Source organism: Mustela erminea, chromosome 6 (genome assembly GCF_009829155.1).
Source record: "Mustela erminea isolate mMusErm1 chromosome 6, mMusErm1.Pri, whole genome shotgun sequence".
NCBI classification, from domain to species: domain Eukaryota; kingdom Metazoa; phylum Chordata; class Mammalia; order Carnivora; family Mustelidae; genus Mustela; species Mustela erminea.
The window spans coordinates 105781892-105806278 of record NC_045619.1 but is presented as its reverse complement, the minus strand read 5'-3'; the positions used below and the strand labels follow the sequence as shown (position 1 = coordinate 105806278).

Genomic DNA, 24387 nt, shown 5'->3' with positions numbered 1-24387 from the left:
ATCTGAAGCTGATGTTGTAATGTATATTGGCTAACTGAATTTAAATTTTATAAAAAGGATAATTCAAGGTCACATTTACCTTGATGTAGGTTAAAAATATTTTAAAAAATTAATTAAAATATTATTTGCTGATTTAGTTATAATTAATTTGGTGATTTTTTTTTTCCATTTTTATGAAGTTCCCTGATTATAACCATGAATTCATCTTTAAAATAGTTTGAATTTAGTATCTTGGCTTGAGAGAGAACCCTTAACATTTAGGAAGAAGAGTAGAAAAATAAAATCAGTCATTTGATCCTAGTTATCATAGCATTTAATTTGTGTTTTATGTTGTTGGGTTACTTCATTTGCATGTAGTATCTTGTAATCACCACTGAATCAGGAAAATCATTACTTGGGAAAATATATGTTTAATGAAGGAAAGTCTGTCATGGATCTTTTGTATGTGTGGCTGGCATATCCTTTCACATACTCATATGATCATTTCCTTTTAGGGCATATTGATTTCCCTTTACTGAAACTGTCCATCCATATCACAGTTTATATTTTGCAAATGCATGTATGTGCAGAATTGCACATCAGAAAGGAGGATATGCAACAGTAGTAGCTCTTCTCTCCTGAGAAGTTCTTTCTTGCAACCTAGTAATTGCTTATTTTAAAAATGAGAAAGGTTGGGTTTCTGGGTGGCTCAGTTGTTAAGTGTCTGTCTTCGGCTCAGGTCATAATCTCAGAGTCCTGGGATCAAGCCCTGCGTTGGGCTCCCTGCTCAGCAGGGAATCTGCTTCTCCATCTCCCACTCCCCCTGCTTGTGTTCCCTCTCTCCCTTTCTGTCAAATAAATAAAATCTTTTTTAAAAAATGAGAAAGGCAAATAAAACACTTAGATTCTTTTAGGTTTTCCTCTTCACCCTTTTTAATGCTTGGACTGCTTGAGCTTTGGTGGAAATAGAGTCAGTTTTATTTGAGAGTTTAGTCCAGCATAATACCAAATAAGATAGAGTGACAGATCTGTATATAAAACACATTTCTCACCAAGAGTACATTCTACCTTTCTTCTATGTTTGCCATTAATGGGACTTAACTATAATTTTCCTCCTTAGGGAGAGTAATTCGTTTAAGCTTGTTGTTTGTCAGTTCTTTTACTTTCAGCCTTTTTTTTTTTTTTAATGTGTCTCTTGAAGATAGTATATATAGTAGGGTCCTTTCTGAACTGCATCTGTATGCATTTGTGTAATACTGTTGAGTCTTGTTTTTTGTGTTTTATTTTTTAAGTAATACTACAGTCTCTCTTAATTGTGGGTATTTAGTTCATTTTCATTTAATGTAGTTGTTGACATGGTTGTGTTTAAGTTGATCATTTTGCTGTTTATTTTTTATTAATTTTTTTTTTCCTTTGTTGTACTTCTTTGGGTTACCTGAAAAAAAAAATGTAATGTTTGATTTCATTTCCTTTATTGACTTCTTGCCTTATAGCTCTTTTTGTTTATGTGTTTTCAGTGATTGCTTTAGTGATTTTGTCATGTCTTATATTTTTTTCTCTTTCCGTATGATCCTCTGCCTTATTTCTTTTTTTTTAAATTTTATTTATTTGACAGAGAGATCACAAGTAGAGAGGCAGGCAGAGAGAGAGAGAGAGAGAGAAGCAGGCTCCCTGCTGAGCAGAGAGCCTGATGCAGGGCTCGATCCCAGGACCCTGGGATCATGACCTGAGCCGAAGGCAGAGGCCTTAACCCACTGAGCCTACATGTGCCCCATATTTTAGGTTTTGTAAGCCACATATGGTCCCTAGTGGATATCCTTTTTTTCCCCCCAACTCTTTAAAGACATAGACTATTCTTACCTTATATGCCATACAAAAAATGAGCTGCCAGTTGGGTTGCAGTGTGCCAACCAGTTCTGCTCTCCACATTTGTTTTCTGCCTGCTGCCTGCCTTCTGCTAGAAGAGGACATTAGAAAATATTTAAAAGGCCTGAATAGTGAGAAGGGACGTGATCTTTCCCATGTTTTATTTTTCTCTATTCGTGTCATCATCTGAACTGCATGTTTTGGTTTTTTTTTCTTTTTTCCTTTTTCTTTTTGTTTTGCTCTGGCAATGGGAACTGGGTCCAATTTGTAGTTGTTTTTTCACATCCGTGAAACCAACTACATCACATTCCGTTAGAGCAGAATGAACTGGCCAACACTTCCTTCTCAGAGATCTGGCTCCCATCTCTGCAGGGCCTCTTCTCTGAGCTTGTAGGTTCTAATAACCCCACTTCTTCCCTTTGTTACTGCAAACTCTAGGGTTGACAACTTTTTCTTGGTGTTAGCTCAGTGCTAGTTCTGTGCTATTTTTGTCTTTTCAAGCCTTTAATATACATCTAACCAGTTCATTAAATTATCCTTGTTGAAAGGCCGGTGATTTCTGTCTTCCTGATTGCGCTCTACCATTAAAGCTCTACATGTGAGCTTCTGGAAACTAACTGCAGGGGAGAATCATCTGAGAACTAATTAAAGCTGTCAGAAGTACATAATTTGAATATTGCCAGTTAGGCTCTTCATTGTATTAAGAAAGAACAATCTAAGAGCAATTGATAAGCCTCTAGGCTTGAAAACCTTTGGAGAGGATTAAATGATTTGTGTCTTTCAGATGTCACATCTAAACCTTTCTTCCCTTCCTAAGTCTGAAAAGTGTCAAGGTTCTCTAACTTGGGAGTATAGGAGTTTTTTTTAGTTGTAGACTGTAGAAGGTAGATTAGTTAGTAGTAATTTTCTTATAGGTTTATTATCTCTGGATTGTTTTTGAGGTTTACTGTTTCCATTTTGACCTAAAACTGTAGTCATTACTGACCCCCTCCACCATTCCCCCACACTGTGGGCATTTTCTGTCTTATTTAATACTGTGCATTTAATTTTAAAGTCATATTTAAAATTTTTTTTAATTTAATTTTTTAATATAAATTCAGTTATTTAACATATAATGTATTATTGGTTTCAGAGGTAGAGTTCAGTGATTCATCAGTCTTAAATAATACCCAGTGCTCATTACATCACGTGCCCTCCTAATGTCCATCACCCACTTACCCATCCATTCTCCCAACTCAGGCTACCCTATTTGTTTCTTATAATTAAGAGTCTGTTGTGGTTTGTCTCCCTCTCTGATTTTGTCACGTCTTATTTTTTCTTCTCTTTCCCTATGCTCCTCTGCCTTGTTTCTTAAATTCCACATATGAGTGAGATTATGTGATAACTGTCTTTCTGTGATTGACTTATTTTGCTTAGCATAATACTCTTTGGTTCTATCCATGTCATTGCAAATGACAAGATTTTTGATGACTGGTAGTATTCCATTAAAGTCATGTTTTTAGTATATTACAAGCTTGAAAGCCTGCAGCTAGGTCCTTGTCACAGGGTAAATGAAGTAGTTCTAATTCTGAATACCCCTCTTCGTTTCCTCTTTTTTTTTTCCTTCTTTGTTTCTTCTTCAGGACACAGCCAGTGTGAAGTCCTCCAGTAGTCTGGAGCCCAATCTGTTTTGTGATGAAGAAATTCCCATCAAGTCTGAAGAGGTGGTCACTCACATGTGGACAGCGCCTTCATTCTGTGCGGAACATGCTTATTCTTCAGCTTCTAAGAGTTGTTCTCAAGGTATTACCCTTTAAAACAGTGTAAAGAAGATATACCTGAGGGGTGCCTAGGTGGTTCAGTTGGTTAAGCGTCTGCCTTCAGCTCCGGTCATGATCCTGGGATCCTGGGATCGAGCCATGCATTAGGCTCCTTGCTCAGCAGGGAGCCTGCTTCTCCTCCTACCTGCTCTTATTCTCTCTTGCTATCTCTGTCTCTCTCTCAAACAAATAAAATCTTAAAAAAAAAAAAAGATATACCTGAAACCAGGGAGAGGAAACATTGTATTAAGGCTATGAATCCCTCTTTTAAAAATTTTTTTTAATGTTATTTATTTTAGAAAGAGGGAGCAGGAGGGGCCAGAGGAAGAGGGAAAGAGAATTTCAAGCAGACCTCATACCAAGGGCAGAGCCTGACTCTGGGCGTGATCTCAGCAACCCTGAGATCATGACCTGAACCAAAATCAAGAGTTGGATGCTTAAGCAGCTGTGCCACCCAGGCGCTCCAGACTATGAATCCCTCTTAAATGTACATCCTGGCCATGAAATGCTTATAAAACCTGAAAATGCGATTTTGACTTTAAAAAAAAAAAAAAGAAAAGCTAAGTCTCCGGGTGCTGGACGGCTCAGTGGGTTAAGCCTCTGCCTTCAGCTCAAGTCATGACCCCAGGGTCCTGGGATCCAGCCACCATTGGGCTCTCTGCTCAGTGGGGAGCCTGTTTCCCCCTCTCTCTCTTTGCCTGCCTCTCCCCCTACTTGTGATCTCTGTCTGTCAAATAAATAAAATCTTTAAAAAAAAAAAAAAAGAGAAAAGCTAAGTCTTTGTGTGTACTTTATGTTACTAGGTGGTAACCTAAAAAAAGTTACATGGAATTATTGAATCCTAGTAAGAACCTTAGAGGCCTTCTAGTGCCATCTCTGTTTATATAAAATCTCTGATAGGCCTCTATTTGTTCATTACCACTTGTCGAGGAGCTTGTCGCTTTTTGAGAATATTCATTCTTGTTTTGGAAAGTGTGAAGTGTTAGGGAGTTCCTCTTCCTTGGTAGATAATTGCCCTCATATGTCTACTTTGCTTTTCCCCATTGAAAATATATCATACTGCTTTAGGTCACATGTCTGAGAAGTAAAGGGTGTTTCTCTTTTCATAGTAAAATTTAGGATCTTACGGAGTGGCATATTACTGTTGGTTTATCAGGAGGATAGCAGCTTATTTTTATAGGGCACCTCATGTGCTTAATCTTTTGGTCCCCTCTAAAGTGGAGAGAAGATAAGAGATTCTTTCCCATTCTCCTTCCACTGTCAGTCACAGACTAAAGAATCAATAAGGAACCAATTTTTTTTTAAAGATTTTTATTTATTTATTTGACGGACAGAGATCACAGGTAGGCAGAGAAGCAGGCAAAGAGAGAGGGGGAAGCAGGCTCCCTGCTGAGCAGAGAGCCTGATTCGGGGCTCTATCCCAGGACCCTGGGACCATGACCCGAGTCGAAGGCAGAGGCTTCAAGCCACTGAGCCACCAGGTTGCCCCCAATTTTTTACTCTCAACTAATTTTTTAGAGTGGGCATTAGAATTCTGGATCTTTCTGTTTCGTATTTTTTTTTGAAGATTTCATTTTCACTTTCATATGGATACAGTGAATTCAGATATCTAAAGTAAGTACTGGAGGAGGAAGGACCATTCTCTTAAATACTTACTTTCGAAACATGACATATTTTTTCCATGGTTTTCATTTTTTGTTTTGTCTTATTTTGTCTTATTGGAAAGGTTCTAGCACTCCAAGGAAACAACCTCGGAAGAGCCCTTTGGTGCCCCGAAGTTTGGAACCTCCAGTATTAGAGTTGTCACCTGGAGCTAAAGCCCAGCTGGAAGAACTTATGATGGTTGGAGATCTCCTAGAAGTATCTCTGGATGAGACTCAACACATTTGGCGGATTTTGCAGGCCACACACCCACCCTCTGAAGACAGATTCCTGCATATCATGGAGGCAAGGAGTTAAAGCTTACTTAAACAGTGGTTTTAAAATTTTTTAGAATGCCTTGGTTCTTTGGAGGTGCCACATATGCCAGAATGGGGATGGCTGAGTGGGTAGTACTATGGCTGCCCTCCTTTCCTATTAAGCCAAATGTAATTCTGCTTTATGGTCTGATTGCGATTTTATGTAATATTTTGGGGGGGAACCAAACACCATTTCCACTAAAAAGAATGGAGGATACTGAAAACTCTTAGTTTTTCTCCTAAGGAAGGAACAACATCCTTAGCCCATACTCCCACTGCTGAAAGGCCCAAAAAAGAAGGTGGAAGAAAATTCAGTGTTTAAAAAAAAAAAGGCAAGGGGAGGGCTAAATAGGGGAGGCACAAGGGAACAAGAGGGGAGGGTTAAACAGCAGATTGGGGTGGGAAAGAAAGTCTGCATTCATATATTAATACTTAAAGAGCAGTTTGCAGTTTATATAGTGTTTTTATATCCATGATCTCATTCTATCCTCAGTATAAATAATCCTGAATGGATGAGAGAAAAGGATAGACCTATTTCTACATATTAATAAATAAAGGGTCAGAGATGTGGAAACTTGCCTAGGCCACACATTTATTAAAAACAGACCTGGATTCCAACTGGGCATTTCACTTCGAGTATTCTTTTCATTATTCTTTTCCATTACTTACTTTGATGCAGTGGAATGATACGGTGTCACCAACAGTTGATACAGATAAACTTGGCAGATGATAGTTAGCTTTTGGTTTGGAATTCAGATTAAAGGTAGCCTGATTTAGATACTGTTTTCCAAAATACAAAGGGTTTTCTTCACATCCATTATCTCATCTGATCCTCTTTATTTTACACATAAGCAAACAGACTATTGAGAAGGTAAATACGTCGTTTGATATGTGGTAGACTTAAGACATTTATAATGCAGTGTTCTGCATTCTGCAGTTTCTTAGGTTCTCATCAAAGATTTTTCAGTCTCAAATATGTCACAAAATGAATTCTCAGGTGGTATTTAATTACAAGCTTACATGTTTCACTATTTTTCTACCTCCTCCTCTTCTGAAAGTGTGCTAGACACACTTTCACTATTAAAAATCTTTAATGCTGGGGCACCTGGGTGGCTCAGTCAGTTAAGCATCCTGACTCTTGTTTTCAGCTCAGGTTGTGATCGCAGGGTTGTGGGATCCAGCATTGCACTGGGCTCTGTGCTCAGCAGGGAGTCTGTGTGGGGTTCTTTCCCTCTGCCCCTCCCCCATTCTCATGCACTCCCTCTCTCTCTCCCCTCCTCAAATAAATATAGAATCCTTAAAAAAATTTTTAAATTTTAATGTGTATTACATCAGCAGATAGTAGAAATTGGAACAATATTAGAAAATTGAAAAATAAGGGTTTTTTTTGCTTTGTCACATCAACATTTCTAGCCCTTGCCAGAGTCACTATATGTAGTAAGATCATGGATACAGTTTTTTGTCTTGCCAACAATTTTAATAACTTCTTAGCCATTGGGAATTATGAGTTAATAAAGAACTGTCGTAGTGCTAAGTGAAGACCAAGAAAATTATTACATTTAATACTTTTAGCTTTATATATATGTTTTATCTCAATTAGAGGTGCTACACATATACTGATATAGGCTAACAATGATCTTTTTTCCCTATTAAGCTAAAGTCACATGTTTTCTATAGGCTTTTCTTTATTTTCTGTTTTTATTGAATATTACTTTTTTTTTTTTTAAGATTTCATTTATTTCTTTGACAGAGAGAGAGAGATCACACAAGTAGGCAGAGAGGCAGGCAGAGAGAGAGAGGGAAACAGGCTCCCTGCCGAGCAGAGAGCCCAATGCGGGACTTGATCCCAGGACCCTGAGATCATGACCTGAGCCGAAGGCAGCGGCTTAACCCACTGAGCCACCCAGGCACCCCTGTTACATTTGTTTTCTTAAAATGTCTTTTAAATATCTTTATAACATTTTTTTTTAAAGATTTTATTTATTTATTTGACACAGAGAGAGAGATCACAAGTAGGCAGAGAGGCAGGCAGAGAGAGAGAGAGAGGGAAGCAGGTTCCCTGCTGAGCAGAAAGCCCCATGCGGGGCTCTATCCCAGGACCCTGAGATCATGACCTGAGCCGAAGGCAGCGGCTTTAGCCCGCTGAGACACCCAGGCGCCCCTCTTTATAACATTTATTGTGTTCTAATGTACCCAACATAAAATCTACCATTTTAATCCATTTTAAGTATACAGTTCACTTGTCACTAATGGCATTTACGGTGTTACACTATTGCCATTGTCCATTTCCGGAACTTTTGAATTATCCCAAACAGAACCCCCACACCCATTAAGCAGTAAGTCCCATTTCTCCTTCCTTCAGCCCTTGGTAACCTCTCTTGTCTTTCTGTCTCTGTGAAGTTGTCTATTCAAGGTACCTCCTACAAGAGAATAAAACTTTTTTTAAATGTCTTGCTTTAAAATTCTTTCTAATTTGATATTGTTGAAGGATGACAGCATGGAAGAGAAACCATTAAAAATAAAAGGAAAAGACTCTTCAGAGAAGAAACGGAAACGGAAGTTAGAAAAAGTAGAACAACTTTTTGGAGAAGGAAAACAGAAGTCCAAGGAGTTAAAGAAAATGGATAAACCTAAAAAGAAGAAATTAAAACTAAGTGCAGAAAAATCAAAGGAGCTGAATAAACTGGCCAAGAAATTGGCAAAGGAAGAAGAGAGAAAGAAAAAGAAGGAGAAGGCTGCTGCAGCCAAAGTTGACCTTGTGAAAGAGACTACTGAGAAGAAGAGAGAGAAAAAGGTGCTGGACATCCCCTCAAAGTACGACTGGTCTGGAGCAGAGGAGTCTGATGACGAAAATGCCGTGTGTGCCGCGCAGAACTGCCAGCGGCCCTGCAAGGACAAGGTGAGCTCTAACTGTATCCACCCCCCTGGGGGAGAGGCCAAGGAGCAGCAGTCGCGAGACAGAAGCCTGATGTCATGAGAATCTGGTTTTGATTCCAGGATTTGGGCTTCCAGCAGAATATGTTTTCTACAGTTTCTATAAACTGTTTTTCATTATGAGGCTCTTAGGTCAGTGTGCTTAATGGAAGAAATGTTGTGCTTTAAAAATCATGTACCTGGTGAACATAAGAAGACCAGAGCAGAGAGAAGCTATGTGATAACCCTGGGTAGCCGTGCATTTCATGTGTGGTTGGCATAGCGGGGTTCAGTGTAGTCCTTGAGTCCTTTTGCCTTCCCTGTAGGGTGACTCAGAGAACTAAATACCTTGTCAGTTAGTTAGTCACGGTGGCCTCAAAACATTCTGAGCCAGTGTTTTAAGAGCTCTGGCAAATTGTGTTAAAATTTTTGTTCTAAAGACCTAAAACTAAGGGGTTAAAGCTTCACTTTTGGTCTGTGTCTTACACACACTCAGGCCTATCTGCATCCTTCTAAAATGGAATGAGATTTTTTCCAGACACCTTGCAAAAAATAATTAAGACCTTTGAAGATACTATTTTAAAAGTTTTGGCCCTAAATTTTAAGTATAGTTACTACATGATGGCTGTTCTTTTAGGTAATACTGATGTTAAGAGTTTTTGAGAAAGATGGATAGATTTTATGAAAAATCCCAGTTCATTGAATGACTGGAGACATCTGTTATGGTTCCCATCCAGATTAGTAATTCATAGTTTTAATTTTATTTTGCTCATTATACCACTTGATATTTAAAATTTTATTACCTCCTCAATTTGAATATATGGACAGAATAAATATAACTGCATCAGTACTCCCTTATTTCCCTCCTCAAATACGTGTTAGAGCTTGAAGAGGTCACCTTGTTCAGGGTCTTCATTTTACAAATGATGAAACCAGGACTCAGTGAAGATAAATGATGTGACCAAAGTCACAGTGCTAAGTAGTACAAAGCCAAAAGTAGAACCAAGGTTTCCCTCCTGAGACCAGGTTTTCTTCATCCCCATCCTACCGATAATTAGGATGTAAGTACAAAAACATTCCAAAACTAAATGACACTTAGACTTAAATTATACTTACTGTTTTCCACTTATTTTTGGAAAATGAATATATTTTGGTAAGAAACATATCCCCATAGTCTAACCTTCCAGGGACAATACCTATACATACTTTAGTGTGTTTTCTTCTAGTCCTTTTTCCATATAGTTTATTTTATATCATGTCATACTGTCTCTCACTTTGGTATCTTTATTGATTTCATAAATATGTTTCTATTTTATAAACATTTTTAAAGTATTTTAGTAGCTACATTATATGTGTGTTTGTATTTTTCTTTCATTTTAAATTTATTCTCATCTGAATTTGTTCAGTAAAGAGGCTGATAAAAGGCTCTTTCTCTTTGGGTACTGAAGTATTGGCAGCTTAGTGTTGGCAGAACCTTCTCCCTTTGTTTCTTTTCTAACTGATTTTGTGGTAGTATCAGACTGGCAGCAAGAAGTGGTATTTCTTTTTCAGGTTTTCCTGTCATCCTTCCTACAGTGTTTATATCCATCATGAACCTTTTGCTCTCTCTTTTTTCACCTTTTCACTTAGTAATCTTTTCCCTCTCCTCTGCTCAGCATTTTAAATATCGCTCAGGTCATCTGTTATCTTCCTGTAGCATATAAACACTACAGGAAGTTTTTTTTCCTCATCTGCTATGAAATTGTTAACACATGCCCTGCATATTCTCAGGGTTACGAGAATAAGAGGAGATAATCTCTATGAAAGTACTTGCTAACAAAATGCAGTGTTAAAATGTGATGGTTATTTTTAAATGAGCCTTAAGATTTGCTCCTAACATTAAAGGTATCTTTTAAAACCTACAAAGTTTTCTTAATAGAACAAAAGGAGACTTAGCTGAACATGCAGATAAAATGTCTGTTTCAAACTGTTCAAGCACATGCAAAAGTGAGGAAGGTGTATCTTAACCTGTCATCATCCTACATAAAAGAAACTTAGTAAATGTATTTCTGTAATGTGTTTAATTTTAAACAAATTATTTCAGATTGTAAACATTTTGCCTATTGTTGCTGTTTTTGCAGTATTTATGGTTCTCTAGGTTTGTTCTCAGCACTAGTTTTACTAAATAAAAGGTGTATTTCTTTAACTGCTTTGTAAAACAATATTACAACTTTCTCAATGTGAAGTATAGTATTTCTCTAAGAAAACATGCATGACACATATCTTCAGAACAAAATGATAAGAAAAGAATGTTTTGAGAGAAGTCTATGCTCCTTAAATGTCATGCAGCAAAAATAACTTCTTGAGTTTATTCATATTTAGGTAAATGTACATTTACCATTTTTCTAACCAGTAATAATATTCCTTTTCCCCAAAAACGTGCAGACTGAGAAGACTTTGAAGGGCTACCTGAATATATGTAGGCTCAATTTCAGGATGTTTTAGAAAGAGAAAAGAAAAACATTTTCAGAATAATACTGTAAAGGGCTTTAGAAAAAACTGTCTCTTCCATCATTGTCAAATTAACCTCAAGGTGAAATTAATTAAAAAAAAATAATGAGTATTTTCAAAAAATTAGTTATAAGGTTCAGAATCTTTTTCTCCCTGAGGTTTGCCCCTTTCATTCATTCTTAACTGTTACCAAGAGTAAAACAAGTTAACTTGAAGGAGCAAACTCTTTCAAGCTAACATTTAGGTAACTTTTTTTCTGTATAGAGTAAATACTTAATCATCTTATTTAGGAAAATAGACTTTTTTCCCTTTTTTTTTTTTTTTTTTTAAACCAAACTCTTCCTGTGGGCCTTTTCCATACCCATTACCACTTCCGTAAGAAGTTTGGGATGGTAAATAGAGATTAAGTTTATAAGCCTGTGTCTCTCACATTTATTATTTGTTAGTCATTTTCATTTTAAAAGATTTTCATGGTGATGCCTCAGCTATAGTGTTTGTGTTACTAGTTCATATCTCTTTTTAAAAGCACAGATAATCAAAGGTTGGATTACCCTGAGTGTGTGTGCAATACACACACACACACACACACACACACACAAATTATGGTGACGTGGAAATAGGCTAACCAATTGTTCCAATTTGCCTGGATTTTCTCAATTTTAGCAGTGAAATTCCTGTGTCTTGGGAAATATCAATCTTGGGCTGGCTAGGAAGCTTGGTCCCTTAATGTTGAGAGCACCAAAAAAATAAACACAAGGATTCTGAACATTGTTATATTGTACTTTGAATAAATTGTTTTAGTTTTTTGTATCTGGTTTTCGCAAGGAATCTTGGGTGAAGTAGAGTTGAATGCCAAAATAATAAAAGCTCAGTAAGGGGAACTAAGCTAAGAATATCACTACCTCTCCAGGCTTTCTTTTTTCCCCAGTGCAGTAGTATGCTCTGCAAAGTGAACAAGATATTTTTAAGGGTAAATTCCAAACCATATAGCAAAACATGCCAAATTAACATTATTTCTTGTATTTAACATATTTCTTTTTTAAAATTTCCCCAAATCGAGCTGCTAGCCTGTTTGTACTATACTTCTAAATCTCTTGTCCTTTGAGATTCGAACAACTTATAGCTTTGAAGTATTTTAATTATTATTTTTGTGATTTGATAAGTAGCTCTTTTGAAAATAATGAAAGGGGAAGTGACTGTTAGAACTTAATATGCAGTCAGCCACATTCTGTGTTCTTGTGTCTTCAGGCACTATATACTCTGTTGCCCCTGTGTCAGAAATCATTAGTGGATTCCACTGACATTCCAGACTTCAGTTTGCTTTATGATCCAGTGGGCCTTTTCAAACAAAAATAGCACTGGATTTGGTTGTTAGTATGTGAATGTGATTAAAAATAATAATAATAAGGGGCGCCTGGGTGGCTCAGTGGGTTAAGCCGCTGCCTTCGGCTCAGGTCATGATCTCAGGGTCCTGGTATCGAGTCCCGCATTGGGCTCGCTGCTCGGCAGGGAGCCTGCTTCCCTCTCTCTCTCTCTCTCTGGCTGCCTCTCCATCTACTTGTGATTTCTCTCTGTCAAATTAATAAATAAAATCTTTTAAAAATAATAATAATAATAATAAGATACTTGTAAGGGAAGGACTGGGTTTGTTTCCCCCTGCTCGATTATTGAAGTGAACTGTTACGTAATCCATAGGCTGGGGTAGAATCTGTGTACTGGTGAATATCTCAAGAAAAGTTTATACTTTTTTGGAATGGTGGGAGAGCTAGGCTTAGGAATGGATCTCTAGCCAAAATCACAAAAGAGAACATGTCTTTCTTACTTGCGAGAGGTTGGCAGATTTAATTTGAGGAAACCTGGAACCCAGTGAGTGTAGTGAAGAATTAGATTTTAAGAAACATGGAACTGCTTTTCTTGGCAGCAGTTAACTGATAAATTAGGAAATTTCTTATTCTGTGGATTAGCATGACTGAGGACTGGACTGGAGTAAGAGGGTTGGAGGTAGGAATAGAGTTGTCTCTTGGTTCAGGGTGGCATCATAAAGAGGGCAATACCTGAAATTTGGGCAGCTCAGAGAAACAGATCATCTTCCCAGTTCTCTTTACCAGCTCAAAGAGCCAAAGCACTTACCATCAGATTGGCATTTTGTAAATCTTCATAGCTGTACTACCTGTAGTTTTAGTTTGTTGCCCAGAAGTCGTTTATCTCCCCTTTCTGTCTTTCACGTACTAGTTTGCTGCAATAGGAACATTTTGATCAATTTTCTTTACTACACAGACTTCAGAAGCTAAATATTACATAAACAACTTCAGAACAAAAAAAGGATTTGTTTTAGGACAAGTTGTTAAATGGCTGTGAATTTACTAGCAAACAGTATCACAGAGTGCCAGGGACGATCAGATTTAGAGTATATAATTACCTAGAATCTGACGGAAAATGTAGTCTTCTGGCTTGTACCCCTAAGATATTCTGAGGCTGTAGGTTTGGGATGGGTCTCGGCCACACTTCTAACAAACACAATAGGTAATTCTATGCAAGTGCTCTACACATTTTGAGAAACAGTGCTGTAGGCAGTTATCCAAGGTGCAAAATGCTTTTTGTGTAAGATAAGGTAATGAGAGAGCCATGAAATCGTGATCTTAAAAAATGCCTCCAGTGTCCTAGGCAATGAACTAGCTGTTTTGCCATATACTATTTCATTTCTTCCTCTAAGTAATCCTGTAAACAAGATGTTATCTCCATTTTGCAGATGAAGAAATTGAGCCTTAATGAGATTAAATTATTAGCCTCAACCCATACATATCAGAACTCAAAACTTGTGACTGAATTCAGTAGTCTTCATTTGGCACAACACCATCTCTTAAGATCTAGAACTCCAGAATAAGAACAGTAGAAGCAGAAAGATTATTTTGACCAATGATTTTTCCCATGCTAAATCATAGTCATAAAACCACTAATATGAATATCATCATTTTGATAATTCTTACCTAATTTTGGAAACTACTCCCTTTCCCTGACACTTATTTACCTAGCCAAAACCTCCTTCTCTTCTTTCTCATAAGCTGCACTGAGGTACCTATTATACCCTTTCATGCCTCTTTGTTCTGAAAACTGGCAGAGCCCAGTGTTGTAAGTGGCTTTGTAAGATGCCAGTGAGATGATCCACTTCATACTGAGGAGTAGCTCTTTTAATCTTAAATGTTCTCATCTGCTGTGACATCAGCTATAAAAACTACCAACAATCACCCTCCAAATACAAAAGCCCCAGATCACTTTCTTGTTATCTCTAGGCCCAAGGCTTAAAGTCACCAAACTACAGTCGTTGTCTAGCCTCACAATATTCTCTGGAGGGTCAAAGTTTGCTTAGTGTCCACTACTGACCTATCAGTTATACAGACTCTAATTTGAAACCCCAGAGTAATCTATTGACCTGTGACTTTGACTGTTTTAATTGGATAATTTGTAAGATTTGACCTCTGATATTTGCTAACTTTTTATAGGGAGTTGTATTTGTAACGGAAGAAGAGAAGAATAAAAAATATTAGTTTTAAAAGTGGCCTATGTGACTGCTTTTCTAAAAAGGTATTTAATGCTCTTAGTACTTTGGCTTATCTCTTTGAAATAAAGCTAATACACAGGATTGCCTTCACATTGTTGTATTCTTCCTTTCTTGATCAATAATTGCATTGTCTTAGAGCCTAGAAATTGTTAATATTAGCTAAAACTACTTGGCTGCTCTATTAGAAGTTCCTTTTTGGTCAAGTTTTTCTCAAATATGTTTTTACCTCAAAAGGAGCCCCGGGTAATTATGAGGTAATGGAGTACCTAAGAGGCCCAATTTTGTGGACATACTATGGTAAAATAGAATTTGGGGGTATTAACTTCCCAATTTCTGTCTTTAAAAAGTAGCCCCATAAGAAGTTATTGTCTGTCTCTGGATGTCCCAATTATTTGCTATCATTTAAGCCAAGAAAGCTCTTTGTTTTTTGTTTGTTGTTGATGTTTTTTTTTTTTTCCCTGAGGCTTAATGTTTATGTAACCTAAACATTCCCCAATCTTGTCTCCTACAGGTAGACTGGGTACAATGTGATGGTGGCTGTGATGAGTGGTTTCATCAAGTTTGTGTGGGTGTATCTCCAGAAATGGCTGAAAATGAAGATTACATCTGTATAAACTGTGCAAAGAAGCAAGGGCCAGATAGCCCAGGTCAAGCACCACCTCCTTCCTACATAATGAGCTACAAACTACCAATGGAGGATCTTAAGGAGACCAGTTAGCAGTTGCTGGGTTAGTCTGGGACATGGGGAGAAATGGACCACGTTGAGACCTTAGTCATCAAGTAGAGTGGTTTAGATCCACTCAGAATGTTGCTTCCAAAGACGAATGGCCTTCAGAGGAAGTCCTCTGAGCTGACTTCCTCTTTGCATGGTCTGTGTGATCTACATTCTCTTCAACACATCTATGCAGAGGGTGTCTTTGGTACAGCAGCCAATATTTCAATTTGTCTCCTCTGAGTATGGTTTGTTACTTTACAGCCAGACATGTGATTGAGCTCTAGAATGCTGGTTGGCATTAATATACTGGGATGCTATCAGGGCGTGTAGGATGTGGCTCATGGCCAGTTGGTATTAGTTAGTGGAGTACAACCTAGCAGCAGCACCATCTGGAGGTGCCGATGACTTGGCTCTCCTTAGGACAGTTGGAGAGGAGTGAGAGTACCACTCCCCTTCTGCTGTTACCTGGCATATAATGCCCTACAGATACAACGATGGGAGCAACAGGGCCAGAGTTAACTCCTGTTAATCATGGGATAGTAGCCAGAGTCTAGATCCAAGCTACTTGTGTGTTCATACCAAGAAGAAAACCCTAAGTGAGAGGCAGATCCCCTTATCTTCCCAAGGAGAGGAGTATGTTTTCTAGTTCAGAAATCTGACTAGATTGGATTCTGGAAAGAAGAGCTTTTCTCATTTCAAGTCAAGGAGTCCTTTTTTGGCTTTGGGAAGTCTTGGTGTCTTGGGTCTGCATTTTAGAGACGAGCAGGTACATGGATCCAGGCTCCTGCTAAAGAAGAGAAGACAAGTCAGAATGTTTTACTGAGACACAGTGATGCATGCTTTTCGGGGAAACCTTCATTCACAAGTACCAGATACCACCAGGCTTCAGGCATGGCCATGAGCAAGACCAGCAAATAACAGCTTTTTGCCTTGCAGCCCTGACCCCAATGTCTGCTATTTCCAACACTGGCAATTTCTGATTGTGGCCCACAGCAGATGCTGTTGAATAACACCATGGCTTCATCAGAGAATGTGGGGTTGTAGCACCTCTGGGTGATAAAGTTGTTTTAGTAAATCCATTTTTAAAAAAAGAAAAAAGGACTTGTTTTTACTTTTTTCTAAATGTCTCTGACTACTGACTGTTCTATAAATAGATTATTTTTCCTTTTTTAATACACATATATGAATATATAAATATATATATTTACTGTTACCAGCAGCATATGACAGAGTTTCAGCATCAAAAATCCATTTGGGGGCTTGCTTTCTCTTTTTTGCTTTTCAATAAAGAAATCCCATTCCTTCCTTGTAGTACAAGGAGTTAGCACTTCCTTATCCGTCCTAACCTGACCAGATTTTCCATGTTGTTTTGTTCAAATAGATTACATTTCCTTTGTGTGTTAGAATTTGTCCCTATCTGTTGGGAAACTTGGTCCTACTATTTCTGTGGTGGCTGTTTTGTTTTGTTTTTGTATGTGAATGTTTGAAACTATGGTGCTGTGTCCTCTTTCCTCCTGTTGTGTTCTCTATTCTTGTTAAGGTGTTAGGTAAGCTGTATGGAAATGTTTATTAGAAGGGGACTCATCTTTTTTTAAAGGACAAAAAAAAAAAAAAAAGAAAAAAGAAAAAAGAAAAACCCTAAAAGAAGTGTTTGGTCTTCACTATCCTGTGTCCCAAATCTGTGGTTTGACTTAATTCATTGATTTTCTTTTTAAAAGGGAGGAGCAAGGTGGGCCTAGAGAACAGCTTTTCCCTTTTGGCCCCAATCTCTTTTAAAGAAATGTCTTCTAGTAACTAGAAGTGAAATGTACTGTCCAGTTACAGTTTGAGTGGGTATGAGATTTAACTCAAAAGGCATCTTACTACAAAAAAACAAAAGCTTTCCTGTAAAACCCAGTTTCTGTAAATGCATTCTCTGTGGTTCATACTACCTAATTTTTAGTCATTCTTCCCTTAATCTTATAATACATTTTTAGTATTTTGACCTATTAAGAGGTTCATAAATGTCACTGTGCATGATCTCCTCGTGTGTATATGATTTAAGATTTTAGTGGATATTGCAAAGTAACTGTTAACCAATTTCATAAGTTTTCATTTTGCCAATCTGTGTGAAGATATTACTTAGTTAAAAATTTCATCTGGTTATAAAAGAAAGCACAATATTGTTTGCCTTTTCATCCTCTCTGTAAAGATCTTCAAATACTTGTGAGTAAAAATATTGGAGTTTTAAGTGATGGCTGCCTGGGTAGACTACATTTAAAAATATTTAATTTTTCTTCCTAGTCACCTGTTAGCTTTACTCAGCCATCAGTGGAGGGGCATGAAGATGCTGAGAAAGATGGCTAAGGTGCTCTGCTTCTGGAGTATGGTGGATGGATATAGGTGGCTGTTTAGGGAATAATTTATGTCCTTAATATGGTATTCACCTGCTGGAGATGTGAGAGAGATGCCAGGCAGTCTTCCCCCATGAGTAGCTCCCTGTTTACCTTCTGGTATTGTGAAACTTAAATCTATCATTTAGTTGATACTGTGAGCGTTTCTGTATTTATTTGAAAGTCAGAGGATTTGGTCTGACTCTTGACCATAGATTTAGACCAAGGCTGAGAAGAACAGATGAGAGAAATTAATTTTAAAAAATTTAAAAAGGGATAGAGAGGGAGGGAGGAAGAAAAATGAACATACACAAGTCTGTAATTTTGGAATTAATGAACTAAGACTCATCTATTTAAAGTCATGCTGATGTCCTGATATAATATAAAACATTGTTTTCCATTAGAGGAAATTACTTACTTTCAACTTACTCCATTCTTCAGTGTTGTAACATTTTATATTAAAACTTGATTTAAAATGTTCCTTTACCCTTCTCTCCAAAGTTGCAAATTTTCACCATTGGTATTTTAACTTATATGTTAATTCTATCAAATGTATTTCTTACTACCTTCATTATAGCTATGTTGGGGAAGGTTAGAGAAAGAAAAATGAAAAAAATGCTATGTAAGTCTTTAACATTCTCAAAAGGGGTAGGTCATTGGAGCTATGCAAATCCCCAAGTTTACAACTGTAACATTAGTAGTTTGCTTTCTTGTTGGCAGAAAAGGGGACATTTTCTTCCCACAAATGTTTTTTTTACTTACTGATAGTTACTGCAACAAAGCCATGTTGAGATTTAGATGCTAAGGCTCCCTTCCTGAGTTGCTGCAAACCACCTTTGCACTGCATGATTCAAATTTGTGCCTCAATAAAATTACAAATTACTGTATATCATACTTTGAATAATTGAGAAGATGAGCATTAATTCTGTGATTGCCTACCATGTACTTATTTAATAATCAGAATCTTAGCAAAGGCTAGCAGGCCTGTAAGATTAGAATAATTTTACCTGTGCTTCACTTCTGTTCTTCTCTGCTTTTGTCTTTGGTGTCCAAAAAACTGTCAGTTTCTTTGCTTTTCTTAATTTTAAGATTCTGGATACAGTTTCAGTGCACATAAAAGAAACTCCCTGCTTGTCGATATTTTAATTCTGTAGTACATTTGTGAGACTATCAGCCAGTACTTAAAATGGGAAGATGAAAGGAGAAATTGAGAAACCCCTTCTTTCAAGCGATGGGACTATCTGCTTTTTAAAGGAGAAAGTGACAATTTGGAGTGGGATTTAAAAATTGTAAATTGTGAAAGAATTGAGCTGTTAAAGTCCCACATAAACCAGGTTCAATAAAGGTTTACATATGGAACTAGCTTCGTATGCGTGTAGAAAGTTGCTTTTGCAGTAGGTCTGTTAAGCTAAATTTTTAAAAGCAGGCAACTGATTTGTCTTTTACCTTTTGAACCCCGCCCCCCTTTTAAAAATTAAATCATATCATTACTTCTTTGGATATGAATGTGCCAAGTGATACTCAAAACATGAGAAGGAAAGGATGGGATGTGAATATGTTTTGGAATTGCAGTCTTCTCTTGGCCTGGATCATATCCAGTCACCACTATGCAATGAATAATGTGCACTGGGAAAGGAGATGCTGGGTTCAGAAGGAGCCTGCTTATTCTTACTTTTGCAATACTCCAAGATGTCTGAACAGGAATGTCTTTTGTAAACCTCAAGACCCTCTACTGATTATTCTCTTACGTATTTATTTACCTGTTAGTGACACACTTAAATACAGACTCTAATTTACCAGGGTTTTTGGTGGTGCCTTATGAAAAGTATAACTTGATTTCTTGTTTTTTGAGCATGTTTTCCATTTCTTTTCTTTTCTGAAAGAATATTAGATACGGTTATTTGCATTACATCTGAAAAAATAAAAGTTTTGTGTGTGTGCTCAGGTTCCCCCCTACTCTGTCATTTACATTGGTGGCAACTCTAAATGGTAACCAAGTAAAGGTCAATTTTGGTCATGAGTATTGATCCCTGGGGAAAACTGGCAAGTATATGAGAGCCACTTTCAACCTGTGCCAAAGCAGTTTCTAATATTGCAATTGCTCTCTATAAAATAAAATACTGGCCTCAAATAATTTGATCAGTGGTGTGTTTAACCTATTCCTGAGAACAGTGTTTTCAGAAAGTGTGAAGTGGAAGAAGTGATTCCAGAAGATTTCAGCTCTCCTCTGTTTTCAGCAAGAATCCAGCGATGACCAACGGACATTTCCCAGCCTGTGATTCTTGAGCAGTTTGTTCCTTGCAGCAAACCAGTAATAGAGGGAAAATGAGGAAGTACTATATTTTGGTCTCCTAATGCTCTAAGCTAGTTCAAACTGCAGCTGACTTTAGAGATTGCATTTTTTACTCATTGCTGACGATACCAGGTCATACAGGCATTGCTGAAAATGTTTCTGCTTTCAGTGAAGTTGGCCTCAAATATGAAGTATGTAACTGTGTATATGTATGTATTGGTGAGGAAAATTGGTGGGAAGGAGGGGGAAAAATCTGGTTATCTCTTAAATTGAAAAATATTTTTCTTACCAACAAAAGAAGACCCCTGAAATTCTATACAGTGACACATTTTGTTTAAGAATTAATGTGGGATCCTCCCGGTGTAGCAAATATTTCATGGGACCTTAGCATTGTGGTTGATATGAGTAAGTTGAAGAGGCTGAATCTTGGCCATTAGCCATTAATTGGGAAGTCAGCAGTTGATACAAGGAGAGAAAAGAGAAATAGAAAAAAAACTATATTATATGAATAGATTTAGAATGATTTTGGAATTTCTTATTTTTACCTACTTATTATTTGAAATATATTTCTGCACTACTTTTAGTAGGAAGAAAGATTTAATTCACATTTCCATGTAGTAAAGTTCCATGAAATTTCTTTACCAAAGATTTTTCCTAACCTTGTCTTTGGAGCTAGGTTGAATATCTTATTAATGGGAAAGAAGGCACCACAGGAAGTCTAGAAAATGGCTTAATGGATCCAGCTCGTAAACCTTGTATTAAGGAACCCTGGTGGGTTTCCCCGAATATGAAGTCAGAATTGTTTGTAGTTTACAAAAACAAATGAACAAAAACTTCAAAAAGATGAGGACTTTAGGATTACATAAAGAACAAAGATTTAGGAGTCAAATAAATAATGGGTTTTAGCTCTGTATATGACCTTATATTAGCTTTTTAAAAAAGATTTTATTTGAGAGAGAGTGAGAAAGCATGAGAGAGGGGAGGGTCAGAGGGAGAAGCAGACTCCCTGCTGAGCAGGGAGCCTGATGCTGGACCCAAACTTGGGACTTCAGGGTCATGACCCGAGCCAAAGGCAGTGGGCCAACCAACTGAGCCACCTAGGCGCCCTTATATTAGTTTTTTTGAGACTGGGTTTTCTACCATGTGCGGGCTAGTTTGTGTGGATAGAAAGACATTTAAGTTACAGCTCCTCCCCTTAGAGTGAAAGAGAAGATGATTTTTAAGGATGTTTCCTACTAAAACTTAAAGAATTTCAAGAGGCAGATGGACTTTGGACATGTCCAAATCTCTGTTTATTGATCTATTCAGTACTTCTAATGGAATATACGGACTACAATGAGTATTCTTTTAGAAAATGTAAATATTACATACTTAGTCACATATTAGAGCTTACCCATAGTCTTCACTTGGGTCTGAATTTTGCAGAGCTTATCAGGCACTTTTATGTAAGTACCAAGACTGGCACCTCGCTGTTCTATCCAGTGCCCAACTCTGCAGAGGGAAGGTGAGAGTATCAGATACGTTTAGACGGACCTAAGTGTACCACTCCTCCTCCTGAATTGGTATTTGGTCTTAGTATTTTTTCCACCACTCAAAGCAAAGGCTTCTTCCCTCTCCCTACTAGGCTGCACTGTGCTGAAACCAGTAGGTCACTCACTGGTCTTTAGTCTTGGTACGCTACTTTAGTCTTTCTGGCCTAACCCTGCCATCCTCTTGAGTTGGGGGCTAAGCTTTGTTGAGACACAAGATTGTTGTCACTAATACTCTTTGGAACCCAGAACAACCGTTCAAGCACACCTCGTCTTGATCAGGGCTCAGTGCTTCTGTTTATTTTGTCATAGACACATCAGAGTTCCAGTTGGAACATTAAGGCTGGGTTAACACCCTTGGTTTCGCCTCTTTGTAATTCATTACTGCCATCTAAAACTGGTGTCTGGAGGGGGAGGGTGCTTGGGTGGTTCAGTTGGTTACGTGTCTGACTCTCGATCTCAGCTCAAGTATTGATCTCAGGGTTTTAAGTTCAAGCCCCATGTTGGGTGTGGAGCCCACTTACAATAAAAGAAAACAAAGGAAGAAAGGAAGAAGGAAAGAATAAATGATAGAAGCCTATCCAGTCATCAGTCCTCTCCTTGTATTCAATTGCTGTTACCTACTATCCCCAATTCGTGTTCCCATTGCAGCCCTTTCTTACAATTTCCTGCTTTACAGAGGGAAACCTGGCTGGCTCAGTTGGTAGAGCATGTGGCTCTCTTGGGTTTGTGAGTTCAAGGGTGCAGAGATTTTATATATATATAAATGGAGATTTTAATATATATATTATATAGATATTTTATATAGAAAAAATATATATATATAAAATTGAGACTCTGGTTTCCCTATTCTTTTGTGAACTTCCCTACTTTTTCATTAAGTGGAACTTGGCTCTCAGCCACATTTCCTTAGGGCTATTTCAAGTTGAGGGTGCTCATTTTCTCACTTTACTTCTACAAGGTGTGAACTGGTCGGTTATAAGGGCTGTTGTGCTTATGCTGTTACTGATTGCCACTGCCACACATTGAAGCCTCTGATACTCAGCTGCACCACCATCTATCCTCATTACTGTCATCACTGGTTATTCTTCCACATTTATGGAGGACTTCGATGGTTCATGTGCCTCTCTGCCTTCATTCCTACCGTTATTCGGGGCAGTATCATTGATGACTTCACCGTTTCTGGACCTCCATCTCCAATAATCATTTTCACTCCATTTAGCAAACAAATTCTAAGGCCATATGTTGGACTCTCAAAAATTTATTTTTGGGGGCACCTGGGTAGCCCAGTCAGTTAAACATCTGACTCTTCATTTCCCTTCAGGTCGTGATCTCAGGTTTCTGAGATCGAATCCTACATTGGGCTCCATGCTGGCTGTGGAGTCTGCTTAAGATTCTTTCCCATTCCCCCTCCTTCACCTCCACCCACTTCCCTCTTTCTCTCCCTCTCTCTAAAAATAAATAAAACAATTTTAAAAGCCTTACTTCTGAAATGTTAATGTCTAGGATCTTAATCATACTAGTCTGATTTTTAACATCTTGTCCTTTGATCTCTTCCTCTCAGTATATTTACTCTATGACCTTGAGAAACCCCAGTCGCTCTTCCCTTTCCAATCTTCAGTTCACTCTGATGAGGGAATATTCAGACTATTTTGAATATCCCACCCTCTATCTTCTCCATTTAGCCTAGGCTGCGTGGCCTATCTTCTCATGGTGTTTCCCCATCACTCTGGCCCTGTAGAACCGATTTCTGGATCATTTCAGCTATCTGACTTTGCCCTTATGGGCTGCTGAATACTACCGAGTACACACCACTGATTGGTAGCACCACAAATGGACTCACGTAGGTGGGCTCTTAAAGCCCCAGTGGTCCAGCAACCCTTCCATTTTTAAAGACTACTTCCAACTTTCACTGAGGTCAAATCTCCACCCACCACCTCCTCCCTCAGCAGAGGCCTACCCTCCTAACACCTATTTGAGCAAATTAAAGCTAAGGAGAGCTCTGAGTCTCCCTAGTCACCTATATCATCAACATCTTAAAGTAGTTTCATCAGAGGCTCTTCTCTGTATACCCCTTTCGGATGCCCTAGTTCACTTCCAGTTACCCCTTACTACCCCTTACTACTTTTATTTGGATTTTTCCCAAATCAGTATCGCCCATGCTTGCCTTCTTTTGCTCCTTAACTGTCTGGTAAGCATTTCTATTTGTATTATTTCAATCACTTTAAACTCATTGTGTCAAAAATCAAACTTCTCTTCCCACCCCCGAATCAGTTTCTCTTTACTCCCTCCAAAAGAATAGCTCCGTGCCCAAGCCAAAATTCTGTAAACCATCCTATATTCTTTCTGACCCCTCCCTTCCTGTATGCAATTATCTCCTCTGTTCCCATTGTGATGCATTAACTCAAGCTCTCCTCCATTTTCACCTGGATTTCTGCACTAGGCTTTAGTCTGGTCAAGCTAGTTTAATCTTGCAAATTACTAGAATGAATTATCTAAAGAGCCAGTCAGTTCAACACATTGTCCCATGAAAAAAAAAAAACAAAACTAAAAAAGAACCTACATTGTCCTATGGAATCTGCCCATTTGCCTTTCTAAGTTCATCTCTTTCCGCACACACCCTAAGTCACTGCTTCAGACACAGATGTTGGTTTCCTAAGCCTTTTCTGGAATGCTCTTCTAGCTCTCATTCTCAAGATGCCAGTTTGAACGCTACCTTTTAGGGGGCCCTTTGTTCTCTCACAACAGCTTGTCCTACTCCCTTATGGGACTTGGCAATATGTATTATATTTGCTTATGAGTTCTGTGAGGCCAGAAGCTTTGTTTCCTTCATCTCTTTGTACCCACCAACTAGAAGAACCCCACGCATATGGCAAGCATTCAATAAATGACTTGAGTGAGTGTTGTTTCGTGC

At 38.0% G+C, this 24387-nt stretch overlaps 1 protein-coding gene and 1 long non-coding RNA gene across 3 annotated transcripts in view; one reads left to right on the top strand and one right to left on the bottom strand.

Moving 5' to 3' along the window:
- KDM5A (lysine demethylase 5A) overlaps positions 1-17037 on the top strand; it is a 94624-nt gene extending 77587 nt beyond the window's left edge. Inside the window, exons 25-28 of the mRNA XM_032349171.1 lie at positions 3468-3627; positions 5371-5591; positions 8091-8501; positions 15076-17037. Coding sequence (XP_032205062.1) covers positions 3468-3627; positions 5371-5591; positions 8091-8501; positions 15076-15282 — 999 coding nt within the window. The 3' untranslated portion in view covers positions 15283-17037. The remainder of the gene's footprint in view (positions 1-3467; positions 3628-5370; positions 5592-8090; positions 8502-15075) is intronic.
- Positions 17038-19416: 2379 nt separating this feature from the next.
- LOC116594160 lies at positions 19417-21751 on the bottom strand. Of its 2 annotated transcripts, none has more exons than XR_004287079.1 (3): positions 21602-21751; positions 21324-21435; positions 19417-19527 (listed from the first exon to the last, which is right to left on the bottom strand). It is a non-coding gene; the product is annotated as an uncharacterized LOC116594160 (long non-coding RNA). The 2 variants fall into 2 exon arrangements; XR_004287078.1 differs by having other exon boundaries at positions 21338-21435.
- Positions 21752-24387: the final 2636 nt, after the last annotated feature.